Here is a 24,052-nt window from a genome sequence, read left to right as displayed (position 1 = left end):
CTTCCTCCTGTCCCTGAGTGCAAAACAGCAGCAGGGTTTCTTCCCTGCTGACAGGAGCATTTTCCTCCCTTGTGCCTTCAGCAAGGACTCTCCTCACTGAGGCTCCTGACTGTGCCAGAGACATTTCCCTGCACAAAGTCTGCAAAAGACAAATTCAACCAACAGGAAATCTACAATATCAAAGCTGTGCTTCTGATCCCAGTGGGCTTTTAGGGTAGTTAGATTTCAGCAATTCCATCCTAGTGCCTGAAGAAAAAACACAGAAAACCCACAGTATTTTTTGTGCGCACAAGTTTATTTTTGTCACTATTACAGGAACCTAAAATGCACTTGCAATAAATTTGGCAGAAGAAATACAGGCTTAATCAAGAAATGAACATTATCTAGATGAATGAAATCACTTCAGGTTCTACACAGCTCTTCTTATCTGCAATACACACTTTGGGTATTGAAATTATCTAAAACCCTAAGCTAAAAATGGCAGTTCCTGGGCTGGAATTCCCCCAGCAGTGCTGCTCCAGTTCCACAGGCAGTAACACAACATGCCTGGGAAAGGTGCTTTTCAAAGGCCATCTATCTGCAGTGAGCACTGGAGTTTTCAAAGCTACTGAAGCAGGCTGGACACTGGTGTGCAAATGCCAGAAGAGTGGGGGGATCTGCTTAGCAGGAGGATGAGGATAAACCCACTCTCCTCAGTGTTCAGAGGAGAGGAAACAGGAAAAGCACTCAAAACTCTTCAGTGTAAATCAGCTGGCCAGGCAGGAGTGCAGAGTGTTGCGTGTCTTCAGGGGAAGGTGCTGCCTCGTGTCCTGGCTGGTCTCTGTCAGCAGCTCTGGCCCTGCTTGTTCAGACCCCTTGTGCTGCTGGTTCACGTTCTTTCCTGCTCTTCTTTGGGTTTGTTCCCCATGTCTGGAAGAGCAAAAGGAGGTTTAAAGTACATTTAATGAAATTGGGCCTCTGAACCAGTGTTTGAGAGCTGTGAGCTCCCTTACCTCAGAAAAGAAACAACTTGATGCTCATGAGGGCATTGAAGGCGATGCTCTTTGCCAGCAGGACTCTCAAACCCAGCACAGCCATGGACAGCATGTTCACTCTCTGCCCTCCAGCATCTGCTCAGCGGCCAGAAAAGAGGGGAGACATCATGGTCTGGGTTTTGGTGCTGTGATCTTGGCAGAAAGTGGAAAATCCACAGGTGAGAGTTTCAGGGAGAGGAAGAGCAGCAAAGGAACAACTGTGAGAGAAAATGGCAACAACAGGGGAGCAACCTTGGAACAGCAACCTTGGAACAGCAGCTTGTGTCTGGTGAATGTGTTGTGTTCTGAGTCCTCTGCCCTGGAGAAAATACATTTCCCTGCCTTTATCCCCCAGGGAGCAATGTAACTTCACATCCTGTTTGGGTAACTCACCTTGTGCTGAGATGTTTGTGCTGTTGCAAACCCTCTCACTGGCCTCTTTTATTGGTTCTTCATCCTCCTCTTCTGTAGCATGATAAAGAAAAGGCATTTTAAACTACATCCACCTTTTACAAATGATATAAAAAATGTTTAGATGATATTTCTCATAAAACATCGGAGGAAAGTACTGATTTGGCCTCAGCTGGTCAGGAATAATTCCAACAATAATTTGAGGAGAAAATTTCTCCATGCGGCTGCCGGAAAAAGAAAAATTGTGCATTCTTTTGGTTTTAATATTTGAATGACCTTCATGACTAAAAGAGCAATCCCACCAAATAAAACAATTAATTTAATTTTGAAATCCTCACAACACACTCCACCTTTAACATTTTTTGGTTTTAAAAAGGCTGTTCCAGCTTGTGCTGCAAATTTGTTGCTATTAGCTGGAATATTCCATCATAAGGAAATTCACATTTTAAAGAAATAGATTGTGTCTTTTCTTCCCCGAAAAGTATCTCAAAGTAATTAATTAATTGAAACCATTTCTTATAGATGTTTTGAAACACCTTTCAGCTCTCCCTGCTGAAATCCCAAATGTCTTTCTTATTTCTGCTGGCTGCCCAGGGCAGTGCTGCCCAGAAGGAGAACACCAGGCCCCACAGGCCACTGTCTCCAGAAATAAGTGACAGCTGTGCCACCAAACTGTACCTGGCTCTGCTGTTATCGTGCGGTCGGGGAATTTGGCCGTGCAGGTCACCTCTGTGTCTTTTGTCACCCTGACCACTTTAATTGCATTGTACAACCCCTGTGATGTCAAAATGGATGGGCTCTGTTCATAGACCACCTCCTGAGAGGGCATCTCCAATCTGATGTTCTTTGTAGCGGAGTTCCTTGCCAAACAAGCTGCTTTCCCAGAGCTGCCACCTTCTTCCAGTTTCTTTGATTTCATCACAATGACTTGAGGGTCAGAAGTGTTGGAAATGTCTGAAAAGAAAAGCAAGGTTTGGACAGGATTGATTTTACTGCAGGCTTGTCTGGGTGCTGAGTGACCCAAAATTCACATGTACTCCATCTGTGACTAATTTGTAGCATTAGCAATCACTTTTTGTGGTCTTTATTTCTTGCTGCTTCTTCCAAAAGATCAAAATAAAGACAGAAATTGGTATGGGGCAATACTAAATAGGAGATTTAATCCCACAGGATCACAACTACCTTTTGCCAAAGCTTGTGCTTGTAAATGCACCCTTGATTTTATAATGGACCTACAAACAAAAGGGGAACTTTGATGAATGCCACTCCAAGACTCCACTTATTCTGCTTTCTCCGCCATTTAATTCCGAAACATAACAATTCTATCTGGGTTGCCTTTGCATATTCATGAGACATAAGTGAATACTATATTTTTTTTTACTCTCCCTCCCAGATGTCCAACAGAAATAAACCACATTAACTTGGTGACCAGTTTGGTTGAATCCAACCTCTAAACAGCTTATTAACATTAAACTAGTATAGAAATGTTGCATAAGATTTTATTTCATGCTTTTGTTCCCTTCTCTGCTATCAGTGTTGTATTTTTAATTCTGACAAAGTAGATAGTCTTAGGAACTTGTATGCCAACTTCCACAGACACTTAATTTCACTTTAGACAGTCTAAGTGTGAGTTTAACCCAACAATGACTATGGCAATCTTATTAAGAAGCCTGAATAAGTGGATAGATATATGTCTCAAAGAAATTCAGAATGATAGCAGACAGAACTTGAACTGGAGTTCAAGTTCTTTGGCAACACTAAGAAGTGGAACAAGAATATTTTTACATATAAATTGTCTAGCTGCATGCAAAAGATTACACATAGAAAGTAAAATTAGTGACTGGAAAACATGAATGAGTGTCTGCATAAATTTTGGGGGGAATAAAATATTTGCAAAGGGGGAAAATGAAAGACTAGCAACTCAGAAAATGGTAATGTATAAAGGATACCTACTTGGCTCCACGGTCAGTTGAGTTCCATTCCCAAAGACAAGAGCAGCAGTAACACAGTTAAAACGGGTAAATCAAAAAGGGCTCACTTTGCTATTCTTCCCCCACACATTTCCTTCCCAGTTGCACCATGATTGGCCAGATCCTGTCAGTCCTGTGCATTCTGTGTTCTCTGAGAAGACCTTGAAAGGCTTTTCATGTGGTCTCCTCTCCAGGCTTTCCAAACAGCCAGAACACAACCAGGCTGCTTCTCTGCAATAGCTCCCTGGGCAGGATCTTCAGCAAGCAATAATGCACACAGTGCAACTGTAGTTCAGAGAGCAGAAGATTTGTTTTATCTGACCCTTTAAGGCTCACCCGAGCCTTAGTTTGCATTCCCTGACAGTACAGCCATGAATTCCTACCACTGCTTGTTTCTGGAAGGGATTTGTGGTTTATGTTCTGAAAATTTATTTGAACAAAATGTTGTACTTCTCCTTTACTTTTGTCTTACAAAGTCAAAGGAGAAGCCCTCTATTCCAGAAAGTAATGGGCCTTAGCATTCTTAATGAATGTTTAATCTGGAATAAACCAAACAGTACCAAAAGGAAAACCTTCTCTGTCCTTGACTGAGAATAAGCCTGGAGTACCCTGCAGTGGCACTAATGGTTGTTCTTTTATGTCATTTTGATTTGGGGAGTTGGCAAAAGATTGGAAAATGTTTGTGCTGTAAACACCTTAAAATGCATATTAATATCTCCCAAAGGAATTAAAAACCAAAAGGGGGAGGTTGCTCACATCCTGGAAACTTTGGATTCAACTTCTTGAGTATTTCAGCAGCCTCAAAAGGGAGTTTGATACTTAAGGCCCAGCATCTTGTAACATCAAAGATAATACCAGGATCTCTGTGCAGATCTGAAAATATCCTGTCATTGGCTAGGAAAAGAAAATCATCAAACAGGATGGAAAGATAGGTCTTTCTTCAGAATGATAACTTTCCTTGGGGTGACATAACTTTTTTGCACATCCTGGAATTCGAAAGAAAGATAGGAATAACTAAGGCTTCTTATAAACCCTACTCCCCACATTGGTCTTTTCAGAACCCACACAACCTGGAGCCAATTTTCTTTCATTCCAGGAGCTCTTGGCTATGAGGCACTTGTGAGAATTTAAGCCCAAGGCTATTTCACCTCCTTCCTGCTCTGTCCCCAGGCCAGTGGAATGCCTTACCTGGGCACACTCTCAATGTGGTGGTGCCAGTGTCAAACCAGAACTTCTCCAGCCAGGAGTTACAGATCTGTCTCAAAACTCCTCATGCTGGGAGCTCCTCACTGAGCTCTGCATTCCTGCCCCAAGTCAGTCAGTGCAAGCCCGCTGGAGAATTGGACACTGGGCAGTGAATTTGGGCCAGAGTGCTGCCCAAAGTGGGAATAAGTTATCACAGGCTAAGCAGTGCCCTGCTGGTGTTTTGGGATCATGGAATAATGGTGCTGTGCAGAGTGAGCCCAGATGTTCCTGGGAAACCTTCCTGAGCAGATCCAAGCTGAGCGTTTGGCTTGAAAGCCTGGCTGGGGAGCGAGTGCATTCAAGGGATTATTGCAGCTGAAAATTCTTTCAGTGAACCCAAACCATTAAACTCCTCTGTCCAGCTACACCTCAATTTTAAATGAAGTTTTAGGAATAAAAAAAATGTCACTTACTTGGTAGAACTGTGAGAGTTGTCCCTGGTCCAAATATAAGCTTCTCTGTCCTCACAGTGCTAAGACTTATTCCAATAACTCACTCTTTCCTCATGGTGTTCAAAAGTGTTGTAAATCATGAGATAGAAAGCCAAATATTTTTTCTAATTATCCATGGGTGCAAGTCCATGAGAGGATCCAGAGGTACATTTACTTCCAAAACTGGAAAGGGAAAAAAAGTTAATTGAATTGTTCAGTGGTTTCAAATAGCTCAGTTGAGTATAGAATTTTCAACTTCTCTCTTTCTTCCACCTTTTAGAATCCCCTGGAACTCTTTTATCTTTCAAGGGTAAAAGGCATTATAGAAAGAATATTTTATTTTTCTCTTTAATGATTATAGTCAGCCATCTCCTTTCTTTCCCAAAATATCTCAACTTTTCCCCCTCTTTTTGTTTTTGTACAGGCCCCTATGCTGTTTGTATCATTGTGGTACTCCGGCCCCTGTACACAGTGATCTATTTCCTTGTAAAAACTGTCTCTGTTCAACTACATAGAATTTAGGATTATACAGGCAGTCACATGACTTCTTCAGAGGTTTCAGACCCAACGTACCACATGAAAAAACACCTTACAGCTTTCAAGAAAGGATATAAGATAATATCAGAGAGGTTGACTTGCAAATGAGAACTTGGGGATTACATGACAGCTCTGAAAAGTCTGAGAGAGTTAACCTGGATAGAAAGCAGAAAAAGAATCAGTACTTTTCATGTTATATGAAAGCATTTCTGAAAAATCTTCTGACTTGTTGGAAGGTGTCCCCTCTTTCCCCTTTGTTTCAGTGCTCAGAAGCAGGAGGAATGTGCCCTCTGGTCTCTTAGAACTGGTTCCTGGGGTCATTTAGTATGTTAGAAAGTCTTCATGGTGTTTTAGGTAAGAGGACAAAGTAGACAAACAGATTATTCTTTTTTGCATCGGGCCACTGAAACCTTGGGAGTGAGGATCAAAGAGTGAAAGAGATGTTGTACATTGATCAAATCCTTCATGATATTCAACTTCTGTATCATAAAGCCTTGACAGCCAGAGCTGAACCAACTGTGTTCCCTCCCAGATTTTGTGTACCTATACACTGGTGGGTTAAATGAGGAGCAGAAGAGGCCTTGACTCTATGTAAGCACTGCTCAACAATAACTCGAACATCCCTGAATTACCAACACACTTTCCAGCACAGATTCAAAACATAGTTCTATTCCTGCTATGAAGAAAATTAGCCATACTCAAGGCAAAACCATCATATTCTTTGAAAAAAAGAAAAAATCACAAACAAAAACACCCTCTTTCCCTGGTTCTTTCTGCCTGTGGGAGATGTTGAGAAGGAAGGAAGAAGTTAACAACACGTTAATGGTTTGGGGTTTGCTTGTGGGAGACTGCTGTTGTTATTGCTGTAGCATCTCTGCATCTGTTTCTGCAAAAGACAGCCCAGACTAGTCTTGAGAAGTCTGGGAAGAGCCTTGCCTTGCAGCAACCACAAAAGATCTGGCTAGATTAAAGCCCCTCCTTCCAATTCTGCCCTGGCGCTGCCTGCGTTTCAAGCACTGTGCCCTTTTCAAGATCTCTCATGCTGCAGAAATAGGTGGCTGTGTCTGCAGCTGCTGGTGAGAGCAGATGCAGCCACAGCTGGTTCCTGGAGGGGTCTGCAGAGCTGTTGACTCGGCTCTGGAAGGATGCAGCGATGTGCTGGAGTCCTGTGAAAGGATACTGCATCACCAGGTGCTGCAGCTCTTTGCCAGGAGTCTGCCGGATCCAGTCCCACGCGTAGTTGCTGTCGGTGATGGCTACACCAGAGATGTGGCAGGTGAGCCAGACAGATTCAGAGATCTTCCCCACTGTAGGGCCTGAGGCCGCTGTCTTCACCTGAGAAAGGCCACCTGCAGCCCCAGGAGATAAGGGTAAGCAAAAAAGCAACAGCTTAAGCAATCAATCTACTCCACCATGTCCCCGTGGTTCTTCTTGTGATGTCCAGGATCCATGAGATGCAAACCCATCTGCTCAACAGCTCTGTCTCCCTGCAGAACCTCAGATCTTGGAGAGACACACACAGCCTTCCACATTCTCCCAGTGAGCTCCCAAATGACCTTTTAGAATTCCACATTTCCTCTGCTCACCCCTCAGGCAGTAAAACCTGTGGGCTGGACTGAGAGGACATGAGCCCAAAACCACAACAGGACTATTCACACACCCGACCTTTTGGACTGGGTACCTGTTATACTGGAAGCCAAGGGAAACAGGAAAATTGCTTCAAAGCTGAAGCAGTTAGGGGGAATGAGAAGTGAGTTGGCATGACACATGCCAAGAACATAAACATAAAGGTTAGAGCTCATTTGTGGAGAGCAAAAGGCAGGATTTCCCTGTTAGAATCAAACATTTGAAAACTCTGTGCTGTGTCTACAGCAACCCTGAACATCTGGGCAACACAGGCCCCTGCCAGCTCCAAGGCAGAGAGCTGGGATGCTGACAGGTGGTTTGTGTTCAGCCTCAGCTGGATTTGTGTCTCTGTGCGAACAGCACAGAAGTAGCAGGCAGTGTCCCCGGCACGAAGGAGGTGCAGGCTGAGAGATGCCACAGACTGGGAATTGTCCCTGTAGGCTGTGGCTCGACCTTCCACTGCTGACCCAAACTGAATCTGTGATGAGTAATGGCTAATCCAGGACACCCATTCGAATCTGCCTCTGGGCGCCTGACGGTACCACCGAACATAATGATTCTCGAAGGTGAATCCGGATCCACGGCAGGAGAGGGTGACGGAGTCCCCGGGCGCTCGCTGCCCTCCGCCGGCCTCCTGCAGCCTCGGCTGTGCCCAGAGCCCTGCGGAGGGAGAGCGCAGGGATCGGGCAGGGCGCGCCCGCAGACCGAGGGCGCTGTCCCGGTGCTCCTGGGTGCCACACGGTGACAAAACCCGCACGCTGACAAAACCTCCTGCCCCATCTGCATCTGCCCATGTCCCTGCTCATCCTTGCCCCAGTCCCTGTCCCTACCTGTCGCTGTCGCTGTCCCTCGTTCCCCTGGGCTGGGCTCGCTGCCCTCCCTGCCTGGCTCCCACCTGGATTCCTCCCCAGTGAGCAAGGAGTCAGGACAACATGCCAGGAGACTGCATGGACAAACGAGGCTGGGAAAACGTGGGCCCAGTGCTGAATGGGATGGGGACCAGGTGACAGAGGATATGGGACAGGGCTGAGGTCCTGAATGCTTTATTCACCTCAGGCTTCAGCAGCCAGATAAGCCTACAGGAATTTCATTTCCCACAGCCTAGGAAGCGGAATATGTACCCTTGCAAAATCCATGTCACTGAACCATGGCCATAATGAAAGGATTTGTGCAGAAGGTTTCCAGGGAAGTCAGTGCTGGGAGCTCAACTGAATGAAGAATGCACAACATCCACTCTCTCCTCACCCAGCAAGACCCTTTGTCTCATTGTAGAATGCTGTCAGTGTGGCTAAGCCAAATCCACACTTCCCAAAGCCATGTTGACTGTCCCTGAGGAAAAAAGGCTGGGAGCCAAGGCAAGGCAAAGAGGAGAAATGAAGCTGTGCTGGACAGGAGCCCAGGCAAGGTGCACTAACCCTGCACTTCCCCAAACTGCAGCCTCTGCAGTTCCCAGCACAGACCCTCCTGCACCATCAATGGTGCCAGCCTTTCCAGCAGCCCTCCCACCAGTGCCTTTTAGTGCCACCCAGCCAGAGGGAGGTTTCCTGCACCTGCCATTGCCTGACAAGAGCCCTGGGCAGCAGCTGCCAGAAAGAAATGCTGGCATGTCTGTCTTCCCCATCTGCTGGTTTTTGGTTCACTCTGCTGCAGAGCTGCTCCAGGGTGGTCTGTGCTCCACAGTAATATGTTGCTGCATCACCTGGGGTTGCTGCCAGGAGCTGCAGTGTGAAACTGGAGCTCTCCACTGATCCCACAAAGCGATCTTGGAAACCTTCTCCAAAGATTTCACCCTCCTTGTAGATAAATTTGAGAGAGCCCCGTGGGCCCTGACGGTACCAGTACATCTGGTAGCCTATCACAGACCCTCTGGCCAAGCTGCACTGGAAGGTGACTTCATCTCCCTCTCGCACGGTCACTTCCCTGGGGTTCTGCTCCAAGGCCACCTGGCCAGTGACTGCTGCTGAGGCCAAGAATGAGCCACAGTCACTGCAAGATTCAACAAAGGTCAGGGCAATGCTGGTGGTACAGGACAAGTGCTAGGACAAAATCCTCCTCTTGGAAGCCAGCTGACACAGATGGGCAGAGCTGGTGGCAGCTAGCAAGGCTCACAAAGAAGAAGATAGCACATTTCCCTCCATCCTTTTCCCAGTCTGACAGGAAGCATTTTCTGATTTTCCCCAAAGAAGAAGGAAGGATTTACACCATGAGGCAATAAATCCAGTTGTCCAGTGCCAGGGCCAAGCGCTGGGCCCCGAGATCTGAGTGCAGCAGGGAGGTGCCCTGCGTGTGCCCAGGCTGCAGAGCAGGCAGCTGGCACGGAGGTGCCCAGCTCAGAGGCACCAGAGGAGCAGGGCTGCTCTCCCCGTGCTCCACAGGCATGGCTGGGCAGCTGGAGCCGGGGCACAGCTGCGGCTGCAAGCGCTCAGCACAGCTGCCCAGAGCCCTGCAGAGCCCAGGGCCACGCTCAGCTCCTGGGGCCAGCAGCCCTTGCCTGCACTTACCTACAATGGGCAAGAAGCCCACGCACAGGGCACTCCACATGGCCAGGCCCGCTCTCAGTGGCCTCTCTGCAGCTTCTCTGCGCCTGCACAACAGCTCTGCCCACACCTGCCCTGCCTGGGCCTCTGGCACTGCTCTCAGGCCCAGGCCCTGCTGGTCCCTCCCTCTGCCTGTGACAGCACTGAGGGGGAGAGGTGGGGCACCAGGAGCACAGCTTGAAGCTCTTGCTGCCCTCCTGGCTGTCTCTCACTCTGTGTGGTGCAGTAACAGACCATTTGTTGGGCAGGAAATGCTGTGTTGGGCTAAAGGTGATGTGGTTCTGAGGCGCAAGCCCTGGTCTTTCTCTCTTGCAGTCTCACAGGCTCTGAGACTTTGGAGGTGACCAGGCGGGCTGTCAGCTTGTCCTTCCCCTGGCTCTGGCTCTGCTGGGCTGCTGCTCCCACATGGGACACCCCAGGATCTCAGCTTGTCTCTTCCAGGGCTCCCCTTATCCAAAGTGCTCCTCACCCTCCTCCCTGCACTCTGGCCCTGCACCCTTCTGGCTCCCCAGTGATGACACTTCTCCAGCTGCCTCTTCCTCTCTAAGCCCTCCTGGACCCCTGCCCTGCAGCGAAGGCAGCCCAGGACTCTGCAGGTGCTTTGCATGTTCCACTTAAGAACAGACTGGAGCCAGGCAGTCAGCAGGCTGACTGCAGGACAGAAAAACCTTTAACCTCCTCTATAGCGTAGAACATTGCAACTGATACTCAGGAGAAGGAAAGCCTCAGTGCTGGGGAAGGAGCTCTTGATGAAAGGCCAGGATCACTGGTGCTGCGTGGGGATGGTACCTGATTTCTTAGGAACAGCCCTGAACAACTTTGGAATTCACCATCTCCAAATTTCGTGGGTGCTGAGCCAGACCCGAGCAGGTTTATGTTAAAGCCCAGCTGGGTTTCCTATCCCCGTGTGAACAGCGCAGAAGTACCGGGCAGAGTCGCGGGACTGCAGGGTCAGCAGGGAGAGATAAACCTCGGACCGGGAATTGTCCCGGGAAATCTTGGCCCGCCCCTGCAGTGACTGGTCAAAATAAAAAACAGTGGGATCAAAACTAATAACAGACACCCACTCCAGCCGGCCTTCGGGTGACTGACGGTACCAATAAATTCCATAATCCCTGAAGGTGAATCCGGATCCGCGGCAGGAGAGGGTGACGGAGTCCCCGGGCGCTCGCTGCCCTCCGCCGGCCTCCTGCAGCCTCGGCTGTGCCCAGAGCCCTGCGGAGGGAGAGCGCAGGGATCGGGCAGGGCGCGCCCGCGGACCGAGGGCGCTGTCCCGGTGTCCCGGTGCCCCCGGCCCGGCACAGCCACAGCCGCCAGCCCACAGCCCCTGTCCCTGGGTCTGTCCCGGCCTTTGCCCGTGTTCCCTGCCCTGCCTCTGCTCCTGTCCTTTCCCCAGCCTCTGCCCTTGTCCCTGTTCGTGTTCCTGCTCCTGTCGCTGTCGCTGTCCCTCGTTCCCCGGGCCGGGCTCGCTGCCCTCCCCGCCCGGCTCTCACCTGCCGGCCACAAGGCCAAGGCCAAGGCCAGCAGCCCCGGCCCCGGCCCGGCCACCATCGCTGCGGGCGCCGCGGCAGCCGCACAGGAGCCGAGCGGAGCCGCGCTCGGGCCGCTCCCGCCCGGCCCCGCCCGGCCGGGGCAGCGCCGCCGCCTCTGCCCGCCCCGACACACCCGGCCCGGGCCCCGGGGCCGCGGCCCCGCCGGGCGGGACAGGGGGCGTGCAGGAAGGGACGAGAGACAGCGCCGTGCGAGGCTTTATTTACTGTTTGTGAGCAAAGAGGGGTATAGACACGATGCTCTTAAACCTCTTGCTCTGGGATCCCATTTTTGTTTCTCTGACTGTCTCGCCAGTGAGTGTCTGTTGTTGGGCAATAAACTGCGATGGGACACAGCAGCACCAATATTGCCAGCTGAACAAAGGCATATTCCACACTGTAATACGTTGTTCTCAGAAGTAAAGCTCATGGAAAGGAGGGAAGGGGACATTTGGAGTGATAGACTTTGTCTTTTCAAGGAATCATTCTGTGAGAGAAAGACAGTTTTTCCTAGAAAGGGCTAAAAACCTGTCTATTGATGGAGAAGTAGGGCAGAATCTTTTTATTTCTCCTTTATAGTGGAATCAGCTTTCTTTGTCTTTCATCTGTTGAAATGGAACATCTCTCCAAGTTTAAAAGGCTGTCAGAGCTGGCCCTGTTTACCATGGAGATGCAGAAGCTGATTGTGGTTGTCCTAAGTGTACAGAAACACGAGGACATGGCCAGGCTGCTTTCAGCTTATGCCCTTTGGCAAGACAATGATCAGTGAGCACCAAGAAAAAATCACAAGAGGCTCTCACTGAACATCAGAGATAAATGCTTTTTCACAGTGCAAGGGTGCCCAAACACTGGCACGGGCTGCTCAGGCACCTCCTTGAGTCTCTGTGCTTGGAGATGTTCACAAAATATTTGATCATGACACTGGGGAAGTGGAGCCTGTGGAGAACCGAGGCTGGACAGGGTTGATTCTGAAGGACAGCAGCTCTTGGGAAGGAGCCAGGCTGGAGCCATTGGACTGCAGCCTGAGGGAGGAGGGGAACAAGAAGCAGTAAAGATGAAGACCAATGATTCATTGCTAAGAAATTATCCCAAACGTGATTTCCTGTTGTTTGTTTCTTTTTGCAGAGAACAGGCAGAGAATTCAGGAATGCAGCCTTGAGGATGCATCTGGCAGCAAACAGGCATAAAGTGGGAGCGGGGCACTTTATAATTGCTCACAATTCTACTCTAAATGAAATTGGCAATAAATCAGAAGCCCTGCAGTGTGCAGTACAGGCCAGGAATACCTGAGGTACACAGCGATGGCATCTGACTTCTTGGAAACAGCCTTGAGACCCACTGCCTCCAGCCCCTGCAACTCTCACCTGCACAAAATGTAAGACAGCCTCTGGCTGGGAGGATTTTGTTAAAGCTCATCTGCATTTCCTGTCTTCGTGGGACGGCGCAGAAATACCGGGCAGCGTCCCGAGCTTGCACGGACCGCAAAGAGAGATAAGCCTCGGATCGGGAATTGTCCCGGGACATCTCGGAGCGGCCCATCACTGCTGCCCCGTACTCCTTTGTAGTACCCTTGGGGCGGCTGATATAGGACACCCACTCCAGGGCGCCCGCGGAGAACTGACGGTACCACCAAATAGAACGATCCTCGAAGGTGAATCCGGATCCGCGGCAGGAGAGGGTGACGGAGTCCCCGGGCGCTCGCTGCCCTCCGCCGGCCTCCTGCAGCCTCGGCTGTGCCCAGAGCCCTGCGGAGGGAGAGCGCAGGGATCGGGCAGGGCGCGCCCGCGGACCGAGGGCGCTGTCCCGGTGTCCCGGTGCCCCCGGCCCGGCACAGCCGCCAGCCCACAGCCCCTGTCCCTGGGTCTGCCCCGGCCTTTGCCCGTGTTCCCTGCCCTGCCTCTGCTCCTGTCCTTTCCCCAGCCTCTGCTCTTGTCCCAGTTCGTGTTCCTGCTCCTGTCGCTGTCGCTGTCCCTCGTTCCCCGGGCCGGGCTCGCTGCCCTCCCCGCCCGGCTCTCACCTGCCGGCCACAAGGCCAAGGCCAAGGCCAGCAGCCCCGGCCCCGGCCCGGCCACCATCGCTGCAGGCGCCGCGGCAGCCGCACAGGAGCCGAGCGGAGCCGCGCTCGGGCGGCTCCCGCCCGGCCCCGCCCGGCCGGGGCAGCGCCGCCGCCTCTGCCCGCCCCGACACACCCGGCCCTGGCCCCGGGGCCGCGGCCCCGCCGGGCGGGACAGGGGGCGTGCAGGAAGGAACGAGAGACAGCGCCGTGCGAGGCTTTATTTACTGTTTGTGAGCAAAGAGCGGTATAGACAAGAGGCTCTTTAAGCCTCTTGCTCAGATCCTGGTTTTATTTCTCCCACTGTCTCGACAGTGCGTGCCCTGGGTTGGGCAGTAGGCTGCGATGGGACACAGCAGCAACACTTTTGCCAGCTGAGCAAAGGAGTATTCCGCACTGCAATATTTGGTTCTCAGAAGCAAACTCATGGAAATGAGGAAATGGGACATTGGGAGTGATGGCCTTTGTCTTCCCAAGGAATCATTCTGAGAGAGAAAGACGGTTTTTCCTAGAAATGGCTAAAAACATCCTTATTGATGGAGAAGTAGGGCAGAATGTCCTTATTTCTCCTGTACTGAGGACTCTGCTTTCTTTGTTTTTCAGCTGTTGATGTGGAGCTTCTCTCCAAGTTTAAAAGGCTGTCAGAGCTGGACATGTTTAGCGTAGAGAAGTAGAAGCTGGTTGGGGTTGCAGCTTTGACAGCAAATAAACCTGGCAGCAAAGAGGCACAAAGTGGGAGCAAGGCATTTTCTAATTGCTCACAATTCTACTCTAAATCAAATTGGCAATAAATCAGAATCCCTGCAGTGTGCAGTACAGGCCAGGAGTACCTGTGGTGCACAGAGCTGGCATCTGACTTCTTGGAAACAGCCTTGAGACCCATTGGCTCCAGCCCCTGGCAACTCTCACCTTCCCGACATCTAAGGCAGCCTCTGGCCGGGAGGTTTGTGTTAAAGCTCATCTGCATTTCCTGTCCCCGTGGGATGGCACAGAAATACAGGGCAGAGTCCTGAGCTTGTAGGGGCCGTAAAGAGAGATAAGCCTCGGATCGGGAATTGTCCCGGGACATCTTGGCCCGATCCTTCACCGCTGCCCCGTAGTCCTCTATAGTGCCCTTGGGGGAGCTGATAAAGGACACCCACTCTGGGCTGCCTCCGGGTGCCTGACGGAACCAGAAAATATAATAATCCTCGAAGGTGAATCCGGAGCCGTGGCAGGAGAGGGTGACGGAGTCCCCGGGCGCTCGCTGCCCTCCGCCGGCCTCCTGCAGCCTCGGCCGTGCCCAGAGCCCTGCGGAGGGAGAGCGCAGGGATCGGGCAGGGCGCGCCCGCGGACCGAGGGCGCTGTCCCGGTGTCCCGGTGCCCCCGGCCCGGCACAGCCACAGCCGCCAGCCCACAGCCCCTGTCCCTGGGTCTGTCCCGGCCTTTGCCCGTGTTCCCTGCCCTGCCTCTGCTCCTGTCCTTTCCCCAGCCTCTGCCCTTGTCCCTGTTCGTGTTCCTGCTCCTGTCGCTGTCGCTGTCCCTCGTTCCCCGGGCCGGGCTCGCTGCCCTCCCCGCCCGGCTCTCACCTGCCGGCCACAAGGCCAAGGCCAAGGCCAGCAGCCCCGGCCCCGGCCCGGCCACCATCGCTGCGGGCGCCGCGGCAGCCGCACAGGAGCCGAGCGGAGCCGCGCTCGGGCCGCTCCCGCCCGGCCCCGCCCGGCCGGGGCAGCGCCGCCGCCTCTGCCCGCCCCGACACACCCGGCCCGGGCCCCGGGGCCGCGGGGGAAGGGGGGACTCAGGGGGGCTCGGCGAGGGACGCTGGCAGCTGCGTAGGCGGAGCAGCAGAGGCGCCTCGGGAGATGAAGGCTGATGTCCCGGGGCTGCCAGCGCCCTCCATCTCTATCCTGGTTTCTTGCTCTGGGAGCCCTTTCAAAGGTGTTGACGCCTCAGTAATTCTTAGAAAATCCTGCCAAACTTCTAAATGCTGCAACAGTATAGAACATCATCAGGGTGGCGATCCGTGCATCTTTTCTGTCCTGAGTAGGGTCCCCCCGGAGGCTGTGACATTGTGGGGTTTCCAGCATCACCCCAAATATAATATTTCCTAACTTCCTATCACCTTTTCCGGGATGTTAATAAAACAGTCTCCATCATGATATGGAAGATTTTTTTTGTCCCTCACTAAGGTGGAAGAAGTATTTGGACCACAGATCATTTACAATTAAATACTTGACATTTTTAAGATGCTTTCAATCAATTTTGAGCCTCATTGCTTATTCATTGTAAATTTTTCAGTAATTTTTCAGTGAAGGGAAAGTGTGTATGGTATATCTACATTATGTTCAAACCCGATTCCTACTAATGGCCAGGCTGAACTCCAGTAAATAATGTCCTGAATTATATTTTGCTGCCTTGTTTGGCACTTCATGAAATCCTAACATGATGAAGTGTTGAAATACAGAGATTTTCTCTTAGATAGTGTCCCATGTTGAAACCCATCCCATGTATTTGATGCTGTAATTCTTATCTCTTTTAAAATTTGCTATCTTCAGCGTATTCTGAGAGATTCATGTGATACCTTCTAACTTTATAGAGACCAGCGCCCCCTGGGGCAAAACGTCCTAGATCAGGGAGGTTCTTCAGGAATTAAAGTAAGGGGAATAGTCTGGAGAAAGGAGGCTCTCAATAACCTTTGAATGATCATGGTGTTTGGAGAGGTACCCGAGGACTGCTGGTGGAAAGTAAATGTCACTATCTGCAAGAAGGACAAGAAAGAGGACCCAGGGATGTTCCCTCAAGCCCTGAGATGCTGATGGAAACCTAATCCTAGAAATAATTTCCAGGCACATGAAGTACAAGAATGTTTGCAGGACTCACCAAGGAGAACTCACACTTGACAGAGCTGATAATGAACTTCTATGCCGAAATGATTGGCTTTGTAGATGAGGGGAGAGCAGTGTGCATTGTTTACCTTGGCTTCAGGAAGGCTTTCAACACTGTCCTTCCAATGTAGGTTCTCCTAAGAGAAGCTGATAAAATCTCAACTGAGTGAGTAGATGGTGATCTGGACAGAACACTGGACAGACAGAGGATCCCTAAAAGTTGTGGTCAGTGGCATGAAGTCTAGTTGGAAGTCAGTGTCTAGCAAGGCACCCTAGGGATCAGTATTGGGTCTACTTTAACATCTTTAGCCATCTTTAGGAAGATGGGAATAAATATGAACCCCTGCAAATTCTTTAATGAAACAACAGTAGTAGGAGGGGCTGCTACACAGCAGGGTTGTGCTGCCACCCAGAGGGACCTCAGCAGGCTGGAGAAATGGAACCTGAGGCGGCTCAAAAAGCTGTACTAATTTTCAGTGGGATAAAGTTAATTTTTTTTTTTAATAGTACTGCTGATGGCACTGGCAGGGGGATGTTTTAGCTGTTGCTCAATAGTGCTGACAGAACATCGAGGCATTCTCCGATTTGCATACTGCCCCAACAGTGAGTAGGCTCAGGATGGACAAGATGCTGAGAAGAGAAACAGCCAGGACAGGTGATGCCAAATTAGCAAAGGATTATTCCATACAGTAATACATCATTTTCAGAAATATGACTCAGAGAAAGAAGAAGGAAAGGGCTTTTTTGGAGTTATGGCATATGGCACCACAGTGCAGCCTCACAGTGTGAGCATAACCAAGCACCAGTGCAGATTGTCCAGGCCCCTTGTAGAGTCTCCATGCTTGGAGAAACTCACAAACTGTTTGGTTGTGGCCTGAGGGAAGTGGAGCCTGTGGAGAAGCCTGGCTAGAGCAGGGTGATTCTGAAGGAGCCATATGACAAGTGTAGGAATTGACCCCTTTCCCACTGGCCCTGTGCCTTTTGGACAGAAGAGGGAGAGAAATCAGGAGTGCTGGATTGAAGGCAAACCTGGGATGAAGAGAAGCTTCAGCAGGGCCAAGGTGTTTTAATGCTTTTTGATGTTGTTGTCACTCACAATTCCACTCTGTTTCAATTTGGCAATAAACTGGAATCCTGGCAGTGTGCAGCTAAAGCCAGGAACACCTGCCTTTGATCTGACTTTTTGTGAACACACTTGGGACCCATCAGCTCCAGGCTTCTGGTGACTCTGACCTTCCCTCCATCTTACACACCCATGCCAGGCTCCAGGAGGTTTTGGTTACAGCTCAGCTGGGTTTCCTGTCTCTGTGTGAATGGCACAGAAGTAGCGGGCAGAGTCGCTGGGCTGCAGAGCCCGCAAAACCAGAGATGACAGAGACTGGGAATCGTCCCGTGAGACTGTGGCCCGACCCTGCACTGCTGCTCCGTACTTTACTTTGCCGAAGTAGTCAATGAGAGACACCCACTCTGGGATGCTTCCGGGGAACTGACGGTACCAAAAAATTGCATAACTACTAAAGATGAATCCGGATCCGCGGCAGGAGAGGGTGACGGAGTCCCCGGGCGCTCGCTGCCCTCCGCCGGCCTCCTGCAGCCTCGGCCGTGCCCAGAGCCCTGCGGAGGGAGAGCGCAGGGATCGGGAAGGGCGCGCCCGCGGACCGAGGGCGCTGTCCCGGTGTCCCGGTGCCCCCGGCCGGGCACAGCCACAGCCGCCAGCCCACAGCCCCTGTCCCTGGGTCTGCCCCGGCCTTTGCCCGTGTTCCCTGCCCTGCCTCTGCTCCTGTCCTTTCTCCACTCTTTGCCCTTCTCCCCAACCCTGTTCGTGTGCTTGTCCCTATCGCTGTCTCTATCCCTCGTTCCCCGGGTCGGGCTCGCTGCCTTCCCAGCCCGGCTCTCACCTGCCGGCCACAAGGCCAAGGCCAAGGCCAGCAGCCCCGGCCCCGGCCCGGCCGCCATCGCTGCGGGCGCCTCTGCCCGCCTCGACACACCCGGCCCGGGCCCCCGGCGATGTTGTTTGTGGGCAAAGTGTGGAAACGCCTCCCTCTACTTCGGCCCCCTTGTCCTACACCGCTTCCTTCTTCACCGAAGAGCTCCCCACAAGCCCTGAATCATTCTTCTTCCCACGCCGCACATCCAAATGTTGCCGGTTTTTCTTGCTGGGCTGTGCTGCTCTCCTGTGGACGACTAGTGACAGTGGGCTGTGTCTGCTGTGACTTCCACTTAGGAGAAGCAGGAGAGGAACAGGGGGACATGGTGGTAGGGACATCTCGGGGCTGCACAGTCCTTCTTGAGCTTTCAGGATGAAAGCCTCCTTGTCATCCTTCCTAGGGTGGGAAATAATCCCAGAAACTTTATAGTCTGTAAATCAGGACTGCTGTGGATTCACAAACCCCAACTTTCCCCACATTTTTCTGCCTGTGTCCTTGTTGCCTCTGCCTGACCCACCTTCACCCCATGCTATGCCACAGTCCTGTTACTCCTTTGGCATTCACCTGACTTGTGAACCTAAAAAGCTGAGGGTTGATAAAGAGAAACCAGTCCAATTTCCAGGGCACCCTTGGTGTCTTTTTCTGTTGTTCTAGGCAGGACACAAGAGGGTGTCTCTCAGGTCCCAGCAGTATGATGATGCCCAGTGTACTGCAGGTAAGGTTTCCTGGTGGTAAAACCTTTTGGGAGCAACAGGACCACAGCGGCTCCAGGAGTTCTCCTCATAGAATAGGCCAAGCTGAGTTCTACTTTGGCCCTGATGCCTAAACCAACTTGCCTTTGAGTTTCCAACTCTACCAAACAGTGAGCCCAATCCAGAGGAAGCTCTCATCATTATCATAATCTTCATCCTTGTGTTCAGTTTTCATTATCTGATTATCTCAAGGCACTGTATTAAATACACAGAACCTCTTGCCTGCAGTGCTGTTGGTTGTTTAGGTATTTCAAAGTTTCAGTAGCTTTTTTCTTCATTGGTATTTTTCAAAGTAGCAGATTTCACGGTGGCTGGGATGTGGGAGGATCTGATAATTCCACTATGTGCAGCACAGACATTTCCCTGCCCAATGCTGTAGGCATTAAGGCAAAAGCTGCTTTTTGTCTTTGGCTGCTCTGCAAAGAGGAGCAAGATGAGGATTTGTGATCCATTGGGTTCTTGTGTCAAGGGCTAGAGCTGGCCAGGAGCAAAGCAGAGACACAGATCCCCTTACTCTGCCCCCAGCTTGGTCAAGGCTTTGGACAGGATGCCCCAGCAGCACTGGATTCTGCAGTGTCAGCTCCCTGGAAGTGCAGGTAAGGATTGACACTGCAATTGGATGTTACATCCGGATATGTTGATTGTTTTCTTGTGGGATGTTCTGTATGAAGAAGTAAGAAAAATCATGTTTCAGCTCATCTGCAGAGAGTCCCATGGTCCTGCCTGTCTGAGTCCCTGCTCTGAATACCTCTGCATAGATGAGGACTTTGAGAAAAATAGGCAGGATTTGAGATGGGAGAAGTTGGAAAGGCTGATCTAAGAAGGAGAAGTTCATTTCAGGCATGAAAGCAGAGCTGAGGCTGGAGGATGGAGAGCCTCACCCCTCCTGTGCTGTTGGTGACACAGATTTTGTACGAACGGAAATTTGCCTTAGCTCAAGGTGGAGCCTCAGAGTGCAGTAATAAATCGCAGTGTCCTGAACAGAGACTCCTGCTATTTCCAAGGGGGCTGTGTTGTTTTTGTAGACCACCATAGAGAATCGGCCACTGCGGAACTTGTCCTCCCCTGAGGTTTTATGTGCTTGCAGGAGATACTTCAGAGTATCTCCCGGGAACTGGCGGTACCAGAAGACGTCCAGATTGGTGTCACTCTCCTTAGTGTTGGACTGGCAAGGAAGAACCACTTGCTGTCCCACTTTGGCTAGCACCTCAGAGAGGAATTGCTTCGTGGGATCACCTCCAGCAAGACCTGCAACACAGGCATAAATGTGTCTGCAGAGTTTGCTTCCTTCTCTCCCTTGCTCTATGTTTAAAACTGCCCCAATCTTTGCTGTATTTCCAAAGAAATGGAAAGTTCAGATATCTACATCCATCCCCCTTCTATATTTCTCCCTGACCTCATGATGTTGTTGTTGTTGTTGGAGGTTGGAGACACCTCCAAATAACTTACTAAAAACCATGAGAGACAGCAGGAAGGACACAAATACACCCACCTGACTGGATTAGCAGGACACACGCTGGCACAGCCATGGTGAAGATCATTTTTCCCAGCTCAAGAATCCTTTTCCTTCACAAGACAGCACACAGCAGAACACTCTTGGTAGCACAATGCACCACCCTGCAGAGAGAGTGCAGTGCATGGGTCACACCTCTGTGGTGTGGAGGGCTGGAATGAGGCTCTTACATCTTTTGCCTTTTCTTGTCTCCACAGCAGATATTGGACAGTCTCAGTGGCTTCCTGTACTTTTCCTTGGGCTTTCTTCTCTGTTCATAGCATTTACTGTGCAAGGTAACATCTCTGCCTCGCTGCAGAATGTGTCTGCTTTGTGTGCTCCTTGATGGTGAGCAGGCTTCTGAAAGCACAGCAGCTCCTCAGAGCGTCCTCAGAGCATTCAGGGCTCTGGGAACACAGGTGTCATGCTCTTTTCAAAGAGTTTTGGGTTTCTCTTAGTTTAGCCTGTGATATTTTGAGAGCAGTTGCTCAGTGTTTCTCCACACATGACAACTCAGGAGTCAAGGGAGGGAGTTGATTGGTGGGGAAAGGGTGTTTTAATGGGTGAACATATACATTTTTAAAATAGGGTGGTGGAGCCCTGGTTCCAATGGGTTGGCTTAGTGTTGGCTGGGGGAGAGCAAACTGAGGAGGAGGAATCTGCAGCCCCATCCACAGTGCAGTTCTGTACTTGTGCAAGGCATAAGGGCAGGACTTGGAGCTTTCCAGCCACTGTTGGCACAGTGGAAAGGAAAGGGACTGAGAAGGGGACAGAAACAGGAGACAAAACCGTGGTGTGTGGATCTGGTGAGCAGAGAAGTGCCAACGAGCAGATCCTGAGCAGCACCCCTCTCCGTCTCCAGCCTCCTGGCAAATCCTGAACTTTTGCTCTTTCTCATTTTGATGCATACTCTGACTAAAATAGAGAGATCTTCACTGCTGGGCATCTGATTCTGCAGCAATGTACTTTTTATCAGGCAAGGCTGCAAGGTGAGGGTGGCCGTGTAAATCAAAGACCCTCACTGAAGTCTGCCCAGGTAGTGAACATCCCCTGGCCAGCAGCACTGGGATCATCCCCTGAACAGCAGCACTGGGAACATCCCCTGAACAGCAGCCACTGTTCTTTGAGGACCCAGTGAATCCCATGTCTTGGTTTGGAAAGACAGGTGTCTGCTAAGGAAGGCAAGAGCCTCCTCTTAAATGGAAAATGTAAACTCCCTCCCTCTGAATCATTATAAATTTGAAATTAAGGAGTTCTCAGGCAAAGATATGGGAGCATGAATAACAGTTCTTTATTAGGAAAGAAAATAAAAATAAAATTAACAATGCAGTAAACCAAAACAACACTAACAGAGTCAGAATATGACCTGACACCATGTTGGTCAGGGTGTTGGTAGCAGTCCAATTGGAATTGTGGCTGCAGCCCTCCAGGAGTGTCAGGTGTGGTTCTGTTGGAGCAGGGATCCTGTAGAAGGATGTGGTCTTCCTCTGAAGATTCAGTGGAAGAGGCAGCTATTCCTCTGGGAATCCAGTGGAAGGCTGTTCTGCTGTCCCAGAATATCAGATTATGTCCAAGTAGGAATGCTTGGCTCCTCCCCCTGGGCGGAGCATCTCCCAATGAAATGATGGAATTTTATGAGCCGTGCAGGGACACTCACTGGCCATGAACAGAAGAGATCTCCTGGAGGGAGGATGGGTTGTGGAAGAGATAAAGAAAACTGCCCAAAGAACAGAAGATAGATGGCAAAGAGAAAACATATTGCTTGGCAATCTAGGACAGCCCAGAAGGTGCCCAGGCTCACAGGTCCCTGACAACCCACAGGATCAGTGATTTCAGTGCAAGGTGCAGGTGTTTGTGACAGACTGCCCAGCCAATGTGAGCACTCTGAAAGCCACAGTAGGAAGGAGCTGGTGCCTGTGGGAGGGCAGTCAGGTGCTCGTGTTTCCCCTTTTGTGTCCTGCAGCTGGGGAGGAACAACCCCAAGCACCAGTATGTCCTGGGAGCTGCCCAGTTGTTAGGCAGATTGGCAGAAAAGAGCCAGGGGGGTTCTGCTAGACTGTTCTGCTGGATTCCATGCTGACAGTGAGCCAGTAATGCTCCCTTCCCTCCAAGAAGGAACTCAAAAGGCAAACCCCATCTTTGTGTACTCCCTAGCACTTGTGACAAGAGCTGTGTCTTGTGCTGGTAAGGAACAGAGACAAGAGTTCCAGCTATGGGATTGAACTCCAAATGCTCTAGACCAAATTAAGCCAAGAATCCAAACTGTTATGAAGACATCCTTGTTGGGGCCTGAAACCAGCAGGAAAGCTGAGCTTTGCAGCAGGATAGAGATGCCTGAAGATCCAGCAGGTTGCATTTCAGTGTCTCTGCTGTGGCCAGATTTCTACCAGGTTTGATTTGTTCAGCCACACTGAATCTCCCGGTCCTGTCTGTTTTGCGGAACTTGTGGGCAGAGCAGCAGAGGGAATCCCTGCTGTGAGCAGTAGTTCCCTTGTGAGGGACACACAAACACACACGTGACTCACATCATTAACGCAAAAATCTGCATTGAATCCTGCAAAAATCTGCACCCGAAGTCACTTGCGGTGTCGAGCGGGACGAGCGGGGCTCGGCGGCCCAGGCGGGCGGAGCGGCAGCGCCCCCTGCTGGCCCCGCCCGGCCCCGCCCGCGGCGGTTCGTGCCCGGCCGCAGCCCCGGCTCCTCTGCCCGTGGCCCCCAGCGCGCAGTAATACACGGCCGCGTCCCCGCGCCGGGGCTCAGCGAGCCACAGCGAGCTGGAACTCCGATCTACCGACACCAACAGCAGTCCTGCATTGCCCGGCAGCTCTTTGGTATCTTTCAGAGTAAGTGCGATGAGTACAGGTGCTTGGCCCGGGAGCAAACGGTACCATTGGATCCAATCGTTAGTACTGATTTTTTGATGTGAGCAGGTGATGTTGATGCCGGTGCCCTCGGTGGTCTCCAGGAATGGCTCCTGCTGTACCTGTGCTCTGACCACAGCCACTGCCACGGAGAAAAGCACAATCACTTTTCTATAAGAGAAAATGCCATTCAGGGGGAGATGGGAGAAGGCAACAGATCAGAATGAACTTGGATATGTTCTGATTATAAAGTATGGAGAGATAATTTCACTGAGAGAGTTTCTTTGAGGACACGGACCTATGAGGAGTGTTACAGGAAAAATCAGAACAAAATTATAAAACTACACTAGCTGAGAGGAATGGAGGGGGGATGGATGGATGGATGGATGGATGAATGGATGGATGGATGGATGGATGGATAAAGACATGAAGTAAGAAAGGCAAAGTGCAAAGCAGTGGCTTCACTAAGGGAAGAAAGTGCAGACGAGGGACAGAGGGTAAATAAGAACCGAAAAGGAACAGGAGACCAAGAGATGATTCCTGAGATGGGGCCGGAATCACACAGCCCGCTGACCCAGAAGCCCCGCGGCCGCCAACACCACGCACCGATGAGCAGCACAAGCAGCGCCACCAGCGCCGCGGCCCGAGCCCGCCGCATGCCGCCGCTCCGCCGGCCGAGCCTCGCTGTGCCCCTGAGCCCCGGCTCTGCTGCGGCCGTGCCGCCTCCTCTGCGCCGCCCCAGCTCCGCCCCGGGGCTGAGCCCTGCGCCGCTGCCGCTCGGGCTCGGGCCGAGTCCTGGCAGG

The 24,052-nt window shown here is 51.2% G+C and overlaps 2 protein-coding genes across 2 annotated transcripts in view; both read right to left on the bottom strand.

Moving 5' to 3' along the window:
- Positions 1-24,052, bottom strand: part of LOC135458564 (M1-specific T cell receptor alpha chain-like) — a 208,892-nt gene that overhangs the window by 158,713 nt on the left and 26,127 nt on the right. The window lies entirely within an intron of this gene.
- On the bottom strand, positions 647-23,957 carry LOC135458562 (M1-specific T cell receptor alpha chain-like). The gene is made up of 8 exons (XM_064733778.1): positions 23,856-23,957; positions 23,095-23,391; positions 20,263-20,287; positions 5,053-5,102; positions 2,103-2,378; positions 1,407-1,478; positions 993-1,109; positions 647-909 (listed from the first exon to the last, which is right to left on the bottom strand). Exons 1-7 carry the CDS (start codon positions 23,905-23,907, stop codon positions 994-996), a joined length of 888 nt encoding a protein of 295 aa, XP_064589848.1. The 5' UTR covers positions 23,908-23,957; the 3' UTR covers positions 647-909; position 993.

Source organism: Zonotrichia leucophrys, chromosome 27, assembly GCF_028769735.1.
Source record: "Zonotrichia leucophrys gambelii isolate GWCS_2022_RI chromosome 27, RI_Zleu_2.0, whole genome shotgun sequence".
NCBI classification, from domain to species: Eukaryota; Metazoa; Chordata; class Aves; order Passeriformes; family Passerellidae; genus Zonotrichia; species Zonotrichia leucophrys.
The sequence above is the reverse complement of the archived record's forward strand: the minus strand, read 5'-3'. Positions and strand labels throughout refer to the sequence as shown.